Source organism: Pan troglodytes, chromosome 3, assembly GCF_028858775.2.
Source record: "Pan troglodytes isolate AG18354 chromosome 3, NHGRI_mPanTro3-v2.0_pri, whole genome shotgun sequence".
NCBI lineage: Eukaryota > Metazoa > Chordata > Mammalia > Primates > Hominidae > Pan > Pan troglodytes.
In genome coordinates, this window is record NC_072401.2 from 152,037,851 (window position 1) to 152,051,490 (window position 13,640).

At 39.6% G+C, this 13,640-nt stretch overlaps 1 protein-coding gene across 14 annotated transcripts in view; it reads right to left on the minus strand.

The window, feature by feature from the left end:
- Positions 1-1,840: 1,840 nt before the first annotated feature.
- LRBA (LPS responsive beige-like anchor protein) overlaps positions 1,841-13,640 on the minus strand; it is a 761,353-nt gene continuing 749,553 nt past the window's right edge. For all 14 annotated transcript variants that reach the window (XM_063809071.1, XM_054683898.2, XM_526701.8 and 11 more), the window contains one exon: positions 1,841-2,986. In XM_063809071.1, coding sequence (XP_063665141.1) covers positions 2,896-2,986 — 91 coding nt within the window. In that variant the 3' untranslated portion in view covers positions 1,841-2,895. The remainder of the gene's footprint in view (positions 2,987-13,640) is intronic.

Below are 13,640 nucleotides of genomic sequence, written 5' to 3' on the forward strand. Positions count from 1 at the left end.
CCCCTGACCCTCTGGCTCGGCTGCTCTTAGAGCGAGTGGAAAGGGCAACCCCAGGTTGTCAGTTCCTGACCTCATGCCCTGCTCACGGCTACTCGTGATTCCTGTGCAAGACACTCAGAATCTTCCTGTTGTGTATGCTAAGCAGAAGTGAGGTGTGATGTTTCTCAATGGATAAAATAGCTCTTTTATTGAAGTAATTTATGAAAACACTGATTTTTGGTGTACTTTGGGAGTAAGACACTGTCATCTGAGAGTGCGTTGTCTACACGTTTCTATCGATGTTTTTCGGACGTTCATGTTGTCTCTTAGCTCTCCTGCTTTCTCCCAGAGATCTAATGGTATTTCTTAAATGACAGCATCTCAGGGACTTGATTGGTTATATTTCAGTAAGAAACAGTATGTCAGGGAGGAAAATCTTAATTTCTGGAGGCAATGCATCTTAAACCAGCCCTCAGTTACTGTACATGGACCAAGCACAGCCCATCCAGCCGCATCTACTCACTGTGCAGACACACTGCTCCCTCTGTTGTGGTTCCCTCATTTCCAGCCCCAAAACACCTCTACTTTCACTTCTTTTCGTAGCTGGCTTACATTTATGTAAAGTAATAGCCTTTTTAAGGAGTTAGTTAAAATTGAATAAGTAAATATTGAATAAACTGTAAATGTTATTACTGAACAGATTCTGTCATTAAGAAGCCCATGTGTTGATGCCAGCCTTACTTGTTTCATGAAGTGTTGTTTCTTTTAATATTTATTTTTAAATTTTAATTATTATTATTATTTTTTGAGATGCTGCAGTCTCACTCTGTCACCTAGGCTGGAGTGCAGTGGCACAATCTGAGTTCACTGCAACCTCTGCCTCCCAGGCTCAAGCAATTCTCCTGCCTCTGCCTCCTGAGTAGCTGGGATTAACAGGCGCCCACCACCAAGCCTGCCTACTTTTTGTATTTTTAGTAGGGACAGGGTTTCCCCATGTTAGCCAGGCTTGTCTCGAACTCCTGACCTCAAGTGATCCGCCCGCCTCGGCCTCCTAAAGTGCTGGGATTACAGGCGTGAGCCAGTGCACCCGGCCAATTTATGTTTCAATTAATTTTCGTTAGTCGTAAGTTTTTAAAACAATAAAGGTAGTGGAGATACTGATTTTTTTTTCAGGTTTCAAGAGGAGCTTTGCTTTAGGCTTCTTAAGCATAGGGTGGTTGAAGTATCATTTGTGTGGCACGACTTAGGTATTGGTATTTTCTTCTACCATTGTTCACTTAAGAAGTTTTCAAAGAGTAATATTTACAAGTTAATGAGGATATTAACAAACAGTGAAGATGTTCATCAGTTAATTAATTTATCAGCAACCTGGGTATTTCTTTGATTCTAAAATGTACTTTCCCTCCCCCACATTTCACCGTCGTCTGTTTTCTTAATGATGGATCTCAGATGAAGTGGTACATAAAGAAGAAGTTCCTTGCTAGGCATTTGTAAGAAAGAAAGATTCAGGTCTAGGTCATTTGTGTGAGTCTCAGTAAGAGGAGAGATCTGGCCAAAGAAAGCTCATTTTCCTGTTTTCAGTCAGGAGGATCTCTCACATTGGTTATTGATCAAAAACTAGGACCGAATCAGAGTTTGACATTTTCTTTGTGAATCATTATTATTTTATTAATGATGTTTAAAATTTAGGAGCAAAAAAGGCATTTCCAACAATTCAATTACAGATGTCATTTTATTCAGCTTTTTCTGTCAAACTGAATTGTTCATTCCAAATCCTTGCTTTTAGAGAAGAGCTGAGTGTGTAGGAAAAAAAGAAAGAGGGACCACTTGAAGTCTGTTGCAAGAGAAATAGAGATCAAAGTTCACAACATACAAAGAATTTATTTATGCAATACAGGCCTTTTCTCAAATATTTTTCACAGAATTCCACACAGTAATCTACTAGAAAAGTAGAATTATACAACACCAAATAACATTGTTTCTTAGTACAAATTGCTAATCAAAAGGAAGGTGGAGATGATAGTTTAATAACAAATAGTAAAACAGGTGTTGCTGAATACAGCACCCGGTAGCCTCTATTTGCAAACCCGGGGAGGGAAGGGGGTGCCCCAACAGTGGCTCCGCCTCATTGTCCAGGCACAGGCAAACCGCAGTAGTGAGCTTTGGTACTTACTTGCATTTACTTTAAAGGAAAAACAAATGTTGTGAGCTCAAGAGCATTTCCATCATTTCGTTTTGTTGTGCTATGAAGTGAAGATGACAGATCAGGAAAAAATGGTAACTATTTCACACTTGCTATAAATTAGATTCCTTGTGGTAACCACACAATAAAATAGCCTCCCCCAAACCATACTTTTCTAGGTCTAAAACATGCTTGAAGAACAATATTGATAGAATTAATTGAGATGTTTTAAATTACATTTACCATAATTTAAACATTACTATTTAAATCCCAGAAATATTAGTGCTGAAGAAGCACAGTTGTTTGGAAAAATACAGGACCCAAATTACAGCATCAAATTTTCCTATTCCAATATTGTAACCCACTTCCCCACTGTGAAAATCCTATTTCTCAAGCTTGTAGATGTATGGGAAATGTTCTTCATAATATTATAGCTGGAATAAGTGGTTTACTTGCTCCACTGTATGTTTCCATAATTGGTGAAAATAGACTTCTCATTATGACTAAAAATATAGATTTTTTAAAACTACAGAACCCAGCAGCCAGTTTTCTGCTTTGCTAATCCCCCCCAAAAAAGTCAAGCAAAGACTACAAAAATAGCAATTATTAATAACTTTAAAAAATATTTTGCTTCTTTGAGCAAATTTAAGTTACATTCAGATGTGGTAGAAGAGAATGATGCTCCAGGTACTTCTGCTCATCCTAGGGGCAGAGTTGATGTACAGCTGTCACCATCAGTAGCGGGTTTGGTATTCATGATGCCACCGGTTAAAGTCGTTGTAAAATAGCACAATGCTTCCTGAAGCCATGCCAGAAATGATGCACCTAGGAGAAGCACAGAGAGAAGGACTTTTACAAACCTGTGTGTCCTAGAGATGTTACTAAAAACTGCTCTCCCCAAATCCACAAGGTAAATATAGAAGCTGGCAGTCAAGGCTCCAATTTGTGAGAACTAAGGTATGTATTTCATGACTAAAATGTATCCCTGAGTAAGCTCAGAGTACTGCCTCTGACACTCCACAAGGATCCAAGCCACAGCTTGCTTTTTCATTGAAAGGGTACGGACAGCTGGTGTGTGCAGGATGAGTCACTAAAATCTGAACAGATTTGGTAATTTCTAAAGGGGGACTGGGCTGGCAAGACCCATCCATTATATAAGCAACAGACTCAAAAGAAGGAACCACAATCTCAAAGTAACTGCTGGTGGAAAGAAGCAGCACACACTCAAGTGACAAGAGACACCACCTCTGACAGGTACAGAATCAATGAAGAGTGAAAAAGAAGAGTGTTGTTGACCATAATTTAAGCTGGTCTCCCCTCTGTGGAGAAGTAGTCTATGTCCATCATGCTCTGGGTGAGGACCTAGTCCTCGTAACACAGTGACTCACCGAAATCACTGAAGATAAGAACTTCTGCAAGCTTCTTGGTCTCCTGTCCCCAAAGAGGTGGTGCAGGGAAAGAGATGGAGAACATAGGTGAACCTAAACTGAGCATAGCCAGATTTTTCTCTGTGTAGTTTGGTTAGGACCAGCCCTTAGAAGCCATATTCAGTATCCTTCCTAGTACCTCGTATCAAAATTAGGAACTAAAATGTGTCACTACAAAAAAAATCAACTAAAAACAGAGGAAGACAGTAAGGAGGAAATGAGACAAAACTCTAAGGCAGAGAGAAAATTAAATAGCAAAGTGGCAAAAGTCAGTCTTTCCTTATCAGTCATTAAAGAGATTAAATTCTCTAGCCAAAAGGAAGAGATTGGCAGAATGGATAAAAAACATGATCCAACTATATGCTGTCTACAGGAGACCCACTTGAGATCTAAAGACAAACATCTTGAAAGTGAAAGGAAAGGATGGAAAAGATATTCCATGTAAGTACTAGCAAAGAGAGCTGAGGTGGCTTATACTAATATCAGACAAAATAGTCTTTCAGTCAAAAACTGTTACAAGAGACAAAGAAGGACACTACATTGAGAAAAGGGTAAATTCACAGAAATATAACAATTATATATGCATTTATCATCAGACCCCCAAGATACAAAGAGCAAATATTAACAGAATTGAAGGGAGAAATGGTTCTACAGTAATAGTTTTAGACATCAATACCCCACTTTCAATAATGGGTGGAACAACCAGGTGGAAGATAAGGAAATAGGACACTTGAACAATACGATAAGCCAATTGGACCTGACACACGTATATAGAACACCTTCCCAACAATAGAATATACATTTTTTTGCAGTGCGCATGGAATAGTCTCCAAGATAAACCATATGTTAGGCCACAAGTGTTAATGACTTAGTAAAGATTAAAATCACAAAGTAGCTTTTCTGATCATAATAGAATGAAACTAGATACCAATAACTGAAGGTAAACTAGAAAATTCACAAATATGTGGAAAGTAAATAAATGATGGGTCAAAAAAAACAACAACATAAGAGACATCAGAAAATACTGAGACAAATGAAAAGGAAATACAACAAGCCAAAACTTATGAAATGCAGCAAAAGCAATGCTAAAATGGAAATTTTTAGCTGTAAACAACACATAGATTTAAAAATATCTCAAATCAATAACCTAACCTTACCTCTTAAGGAACTAGAAAACAGACAAAACCCCAGGCTAGGCAGAAGGAAGAAAATAATAAAGAACAGAGTAGAGAGAAATAAAACAGAAAATAGTAAAATGATAGGAAAAAAAACCCAAAAATTGGTTCTTTGAAAAAATAACAAAATTGACAAACCTCTAGCTAGACTAAGATGACTTGGCTGGGCATGGTGGATCATGCCTGTAATCCCAGCACTTTGGGAGGCCAAGGTGGGTGGATCACCTGGGGTCAGGAGTTCGAGACCAGCCTGGCCAACCTGGGGAAACCTCGTCTCTACTAAAATTACAAAAATTAACTGGGCGTGGTAGTGGGCACCTGTAATCCCAGCTACTTGGAAGGCTGAGGCAGGAGAATCACTTGAACCTGGGAAGCAGAGGTTGCAGTGAGCTGAGATTGCACCATTGCACTCCAGCCTGGGTGATTGATAGAGTGAGACTCCATCTCAAAAAAAAAAAAAAAAAAAAAAAGGACTCAAATTACTAAAATCAGAAATAAAAGTTGGGATATTACTGATTTGGCAGAAACTGAGTTCAGAGAGACTATTAGAAACAACTGTATACCAACAAATAGGGCAACCTAGATGAAATAGACAAATTCCTGAAAACAGTATACCAAAACTGAATGAAGAAATAGAAATGATTAGACTTATGACAAGTGAAGAGATTGAATCAGTAATCAAAAACCTCCCAATAAGAAAAGTCCTAGACCAGATGGCTTCACTGATGAATTCTACCAAACATTTAAAGAAGTATTAACACCAATCCTTCTCAATTTCTTCCAAAAAATTAAAGAATCCAGAACACTTCCTAAGTGATTCAATAAGGCCAGTATTACCATGACACCAAAGCCAGTTGAAGACATTACAACAAAAGAACACACAGACCAGGATACAAAATACTAGCAAACTGAATTCACTAGCATGGTAGTGGGAATGTACACCATGACCCAGTGGGAGTCATTCTGGGAATGCAAGGATGACTCACCATGCAAAAGCCAACCAACATACAACATACTACATTAACAGAACAAACAACAAAACAAGCCCACATGATCATCTCAACTGATGCTGGAAAATTTGACATGTGACAAAATTCATCATCCTTTTATTATGAAAACAATAGGAGTAGAAGGAAACTACCTCAAATGATAAACAGCATGTATGAATAACTCACAGCTAACACCACACTCGATGAAAAAAAGTTTTTCCCCTACGATTGGGAACAAGGCAAGGATGCCCACTTTAATCACTCTTATCCAACACAGTACTGAAAGTCCTAGACAGAGCAATTACACAAGAAAAAAGTATCCAAATTGGAAAGGAGGAGTGAAACTGTCTCTGTTTACAGATGACATGATCTTGTATGTAGGAAATCCTAAAAATTCCACACCAAAACAAAACAAAAACTTAAGAGCTAATAAAAGAATTCAGCAAATTTGCAGGATATACAACACGAAAATCAGTTGCATTTTTATACACTAACAAACAATGAGCAGTCCAAAAGGAAAATTAAGAATTGCAGTGAGCCGAGATCATGCCACTGCACTCCAGCCTGGGTGACAGAGCGAAACAGAAACCCCTAACAGCCAAAACAATCTTGAAAAAGAAGAAATATGTTAGCAGTTGCACATTTTCTGATTTGAAAACTTACTTACTGTTACAATGCGACAGTAATCAAAACATTGTCATACTGATATAGGCAGACCAACAGAAGAGAAAGTTGAGAAATAATCCCTCACATATGTGCTCAAATAGGGTGCCAAGACCTTTCAACGGAGAAAGCACCTTCTTTTCAACAAATTACGCTGGGAAAATAGGATGTCCACATGCAAAACAATGAAGGTGGACTCTTACCTACCATTATATTAAAAAACTAACTCAAAATAGATCAAAAACCTAAATATAAATTAAAACTTTTAGATGAAAACATATGGGAAAACCTTCATGACCTTGGATTTTGCAGTGGCTTCTTGGATATGATATCAAAACAAAAGAGACAAGATAACAAAACAAATTCATAACAAAAAATAGGACTTCATAAAACGTAAAATCAGGGCTGGGTATAGTGGCTTATGGCTATAATCCCATCCCTTTGGGTGGCTGAGTCAGCAGGATTGTTTGAGCCCAGGAGTTTAAGACCAGCCTGGGCAACATAGTGAGACCCTGTCTCTACAGAAAATAAAAAAGCTGGGCATGGTGGCACATGCCTGGAGTACCAGCTACCATGTAGCTGAGGCGGGAGAATCATTTGAGCCCAGGAGGTTGAGGCTTCAGTGAGCTGTGATCGTGCCACTGCACTCCAGTCTGGGCAAAAGAGTGAGACCCTGTCTCAAAAAACAAACAAAAAGTAAAATCTTTTGAGCATCTAAGGATATTAGGAAGAGAGTGAAAAGACAACATCACTGATCATTAGGGAAATCAAAACCACAGTGAGAGACCATGCCTGTTAGGACAACTGTTAAAAAATAGAGCAAGGTGTTGATAAGGATGTGGAGAAATTGGAACCCATGTAAAATGGTACAGCCACTGTGGAAAACACTTTAGGGTTTCCTCAAAAAGTCAAACGGAACTGCCATATAACCCAGCAATTCCACTCCTGGGCATACACCCAAAAGGACTGTAAAAAGGGACTTGAATAGATATTTGTATGATAATGTTCATAGCAGCATTACTCACAATAGCCAAAAGGTAGAAACAACCCAAGCGTCCATCATCAACAGGTGAATGATAAACAGAATACAGAATATTCATATAATATTCTGATACGTGCTACGACATGGAAGAACCTTGAAAGTGTTATGCCAAGTGAAATAAGCCAGGCACAACACAACAAATATTGTATGATTCCACTTAACAGAAGGTGCTTAGAAGAGGCAAAGTCATAGAGACAGAAAGTAGAATGCACATGAGCTGGTGGGAGAGAGAGTCATTAACATGCAGAGCTTCTGTTTATGATGAAAAGGGTCTGGAAATGGATGATGGTGATGGTGGCACAACACTGTAAATGTACATAATGCCACTAAATTATATATCGAAAAGAGTTTAGATGGAAAATATTATATGTTGCCACAATTTTTTTTAAAAGGAACAAAAATGAGTGACTATACGTTAAGAGGAAATAAGGTGCCAGATAAAGGTGATCCCCCCAAAATCTACCACTTGAGAGCTTTTAGGAAATAAGCCCTATCTTTCAGGGAACTCTCCATATGCAGAGATATGCAGAGATAAAGGCATTTTACATTAAACATCTTTACAGCTCTTTCAATTTTATTTACTGATAAAGATACTTCTTCAGGCTGGCAATGGCCGAATAGGAGCAGATCTGGTCTGCAGCTCCCAGTGAGGTTGATGCTGGGTGGATGATTTCTGCATTTCCAACTGAGGTACCTGGTTCATCTCGTTGGGACTGGTTGGACAGTGGGTGCAGCCCACAGAGGGCAAGCCGAAGCAGGGTGGGGTGTTGCCTCACCCAGGGAAGCACAAGGGGTTGGGGAATTCCCTCCCCCAGCCAATGGAGGCTGTGAGGGACTGTGCCATGAGGAATGGTGCACTCTGGCCCAGATACTGCGCTTTTCCCACAGTCTTCACAACCTGCAGACCAGGAGATTCCCTTGGGTGCCTACACCACCAGGGCCCTGGGTTTTAAGCACAAAACGGGGCGGCCGTTTGGGCAGACACCAAGCTAGCTGCAGGAGTTTTTTTTTTTTTTTTTTTTTTTTAATACCCCAGTGGTGCCTGGAATGCCAGCGAGCCAAAACCGTTTACTCCCCTGGAAAGGAGGCTGAAGCCAGGGAGCCAAGTGGTCTGGCTCGGTGGGTCCCACTCCCATGGAGCCCAGCAAGCTAAGATCCACTGGCTTGAAATTCTTGCTGCCAGCACAGCAGTCTGAAGTTGACCTGGGACACTCAAGCTTGGTTGGGGGAGGAGTGTCCACCATTGCTGAGGCTTGAGTAGGTGGTTTTACCCTCACGGTGTAAACAAAGCCTCTGGGGAGTTCGAATTCGGTGGAGCTCACTGCAGCTCAGCAAGGCCACTGTGGCCAGACTGCCTCTCTAGATTCCTCCTCTGTGGGCAGGGCATCTCTGAAAAAAAAGGCAGCAGCCCCAGTTAGGGGCTTATAGATAAAAACCCCCATCTCCCTGGGACAGAGCACCTGGGGGGGAGGGGCAGCTGTGGGTGCAGCTTCAGCAGACTTAAATGTCCCTGTCTGACAGCTCTGAAGACAGCAGTGGATCTCCCAGGACAGCATTTAAGCTCTGCTAATGGTCAAACTGCCTCCTCAAGTGGGTCCTCAACCCCTGTGTCTCCTGACTGGGAGACACCTCATACAGGAGAGCTCTGGCGGAGGCCCCTCTGGAATGAAGCTTCCAGAGGAAGGAACTGGCAGCAATCTTTGCTGTTCTGTAGCCTCCACTGGTGATACCCAGGTAAACAGGATCTGGAATGGACCTCTAGCAAACTCCAGCAGAGCTGCAGCTGAGGGGCCTGTGAGAAGGAAAACTAACAAACAGGAATAGCGTCAACATCAACAAAAAGGATGTCTAGACACAGAAAACCCATCCAAAGGTCACCAACATCAAAGACTAAAGATAGATAAATCCACAAAAATGGGGAGAAACCAGTGCAAAAAGCTGAAAATTGCAAAAACCAGAATACCTCTTCTCCAAAGGATTACAACTCCTTACCAGAAAAGGAACAAAGCTGGACAGTTTGAGAAATTAACAGAAGTAGGCTTCAGAAGGTGGGTAATAAACTCCTCCGAGCTAAAGGATCACGTTCTAATCCAATGCAAGGAAGCTAAGAACCTTGAAAAAAGGTTAGACGAATTGCTAACTAGAATAACCAGTTTAGAGAAGAACATAAATGACCTGATGGAGCTGAAAAACACAGCACGAGAACTTCATTAAGCATACACAAGTATCAATAGCCAAATCGATCAAGCAGAAGAAAGGATATCAGAGATTGAAGATCAACTTAATGAAATAAAGAGAGAAGATTAGAGAAAAAAGAATGAAAAGGAACAAACAAAGCCTTCAAGAAATATAGGACTATGTGAAAAGACCAAATCTACATTTGATTTGTATACCTGAAGGTGACAGGGAGAATGGAACCAAGTTGGAAAACACTCTGCAGGATATTATCCAGGAGAACGTCCCCAACCTAGCAAGACAGACCAACATTCAAATTCAGGAAATACAGAGAACACCACAAAGATACTTCTCAAGAATAGCAACTCCAAGACACATAATCATCAGATTATGTGAAGGTAGAAATGAAGGAAAAATTGTTAAGGGCAGCCAGAAAGAAAGGTTGGGTTACCCACAAAGCAAAGCCCATCAGACTAACAGCGGATCTCTCAGCAGAAACCCTACAAGCCAGAAGAGAGTGGGGGCCAATATTCAACATTCTCAAAGAAAATAATTCTCAACCCAGAATTTCATATCCAGCCAAACTAAGCTTCATAAGCAAAGGAGAAATAAAATCCTTTACACACAAGCAAATGTTGAGAGATTTAGTCACCACCAGGCCTGCCTTACAAGTGCTCCTGAAGGAAGCACTAGACATGGAAAGGAACAACCAGTACCAGCCACTATGAAAACATACCAAATTGTAAAGACCATCGACGCTATGAAGGAAACTGCATCAACTAATGAGCAAAATAACCAGCTAGCATCATAATGACAGGATCAAATTCACACATAACAATATTAACTTTAAATGTAAATGGACTAAATGCTCCAATTAAAAGACACAGACTGGCAAATTGGATAAAGAGTCAAGACCCATCAGTGTGCTATATTCAGGAGACCCATCTCACATGCAAAGACACACATAGGCTCAAAATAAAGGGATGGAGGAAGATTTACCAAGCAAATGGAAAGAAAAAAAAAAAAGCAGGGTTGCAATCCTAGTCTCTGATAAAGCAGACTTTAAATCAACAAAGATCAAAAGAGACAAAGAAGGCCATGACATAATGGTAAAGGGATCAATGCAACAAGAAGAACTATCCTAAATATATATGCACCCAATACAGGAGCACCCAGATTCATAAAGCAAGTTCTTAGAGACCTACAAAGAGATTTAGACTCCCACACAATAATAGTGGGAGATTTTAACACCCCACTGTCAATATTAGATCAATGAGACAGAAAAGTAACAACAAGGATATTCAGAACTTGAACTCAGCTCTGGACCAAGCAGACCTAACAGACATCTACAGAAATCTCCACCCCAAATCATCAGAATATTCATTCTTCTCAGCACCACACTGCACTTATTCTAAAATTGACCACATAATTGGAAGTAAAACACTCCTCAGCAAATGCAAAAGAATGGAAATCATAACCAATAATCTCTCAGACCACAGTGCAATCAAATTAGAACTCAGGATTAAGACACTCACTCAAAACCGCACAACTACATAGAAACTGAACAATTTGCTCCTGAATGACTACTGAAATGAAGGCAGAAATAAAGATGTTACTTGAAACCAATGAGAACAAAGACACAACATACCAGAATCTCTGGGACACATTTAAAACAGTGTTTTGAGAGAAATTTATAGTACGTAATGCCCACAAGAGAAAGCAGGAAAGATCTAAAATCAACACCCTAACATCACAATTAAAAGAACTACAGAAGGAAGAGCAAACACATTCAAAAGCTAGCAGAAGACACTAAGATCAGAGGAGAACTGAAGGACCCTTCAAATCAATGAATCCAGGAGCTGGTTTTTTTGAAAAGATCAACAAAATAGACCACTAGCCAGATTAATACAGAAGAAAAGAGAGAAGAATCAAATATACACAATAAAAAATGATAAAGGGGGTATCACCACTGATCACACAGAAATACAAACTACCATCAGAGAATACTATAAACACCTCTACGCAAATAAACTAGAAAATCTAGAAGAAATGGATACATTCTTGGGCACATACACCCTCCAAAGTCTAAACCAGGAAGAAGTCAAATCCCTGAATAGACCAATAACAAGTTCTGAAATCAATAGCCTACCACCCAAAAAAAGTCCAGGACCAGACAGATTCACAGCCAATTTCTACCAGAGGTACAAAAAGGAGCTGGTACCATTCCTTCTGAAACTATTCCAATCAATAGAAAAAGAGGGAATCCTCTCTAACTCATTTTAAGAGGCCAGCATCATCCTGATACCAAAACCTGGCAGAGACACAAGAAAGAAAGAAAAAATTTCAGGCCAATATGCCTAATGAACATCAATGTGAAAATCCTCAATAAAATACTGGCAAACCAAATCCAGGAGCACATCAAAAAGCTTATCCACCATGATCAAGTGGGCTTCATCCCTAGGATGCAAGGCTGGTTCAACATACACAAATCAATAAAAGTAATCCATCACATAAACAGAATCAATGACAAAAACCACATGATTATCTCAATAGATGCAGAAAAGGCCTTCAACAAAATTCAACACCCCTTCATCCTAAAAACTCTCAATAAACTAGGTACTGATGGAATGTATCTCAAAATAATAAGAGCTATTTATGACAAACCCACAGCCAATATCATACTGAATGGGCAAAAACTAGAAGCATTCCCTTTGAAAACTGGCACAAGACAAGGATATACCCTCTCTCACCACTCCTATTCAACATAGTATTGGAAGTTCTGGCCAGGGCAGTCAGGCAAGAGAAAGAAAGAAAGGGTATTCAGATAGGAAAAGAGGAAGTCAAATTATCCCTGTTTGTGATGACATGATTGTATATTTAGAGAACCCCATTGTCTCAGCCCAAAATCTCCTTAAGCTGATAAACAACTTCAGCAAAGTCTCAGGATACAAAATCAATGTGCAAAAGTCACAAGCATTCCTATACACCAATAACAGACAAACAACCAAATCATGAGTGAACTCCCATTCACAATTGCTACAAAGAGAATTAAATACCTAGGAATCTAACTTACAAGGGATGTGAAGGACCTCTTCAAGGAGAACTACAAACCACTGCTCAAGGAAATAAGAGAGGACACAAATAAGTGGAAAAACATTCCATGCTCATGGATAGGAAGAATCAATATTGTGAAAATGGTCATACTGCCCAAAGTAATTTATAGATTAAATTCAATGCTATCCCCATAAAGCTACCATTGACTTTCTTCACAGAATTAGAAAAAACTACTTTAAAGTTCATATGGAACCAAAAAAGAGCCTGCATAGCCAAGACAATCCTAAGCAAAAAGAACAAAGCTGGAGGCACTATACTACCTGACTTCAAACTATACTACAAGGGCTACAGTAACCAAAACAGCATGGTACTGGTACCAAAACAGATATATAGACCAATGGAACAGAACAGAGGCCTCAGAAATAACACCACGCATCTACAACCATCTGATCTTTGACAAACCTGACACAAACAAGCAATGGGGAAAGGATTCCCTAATTAGTAAATGGTGTTGGGAAAACTGGCTAGCCATATGCAGAAAACTGAAACTGGACCCCTTCCTTACACCTTATACAAAAATTAACTCAAGATGGATGAAAGACTTAAACGTAAGGCCTAAAACCATTAAAAACCCTAGAAGGAAACCTAGGCAATACCATTCAGGACATAGGCATGGGCAAAGACTTCATGACTAAAACACCAAAAGCAATGGCAACAAAAGCCAAAATTGACAAATGGGATCTAATTAAAGAGCTTCTGCACAGCAAAAGAAACTATCATCAGAGTGAACAGGCAGGCTACAGAATTGGAGAAAATTTTTGCAATCTATCCAACTGACAAAGGGCTAATATCCAGAATCTACAAAGAACTTAAACAAATTTACAAGAAAAAAACAACCCCATCAAAAAGTGGGCAAAGGATATGAACAGACACTTCTCAAAAGAAGACATTTAC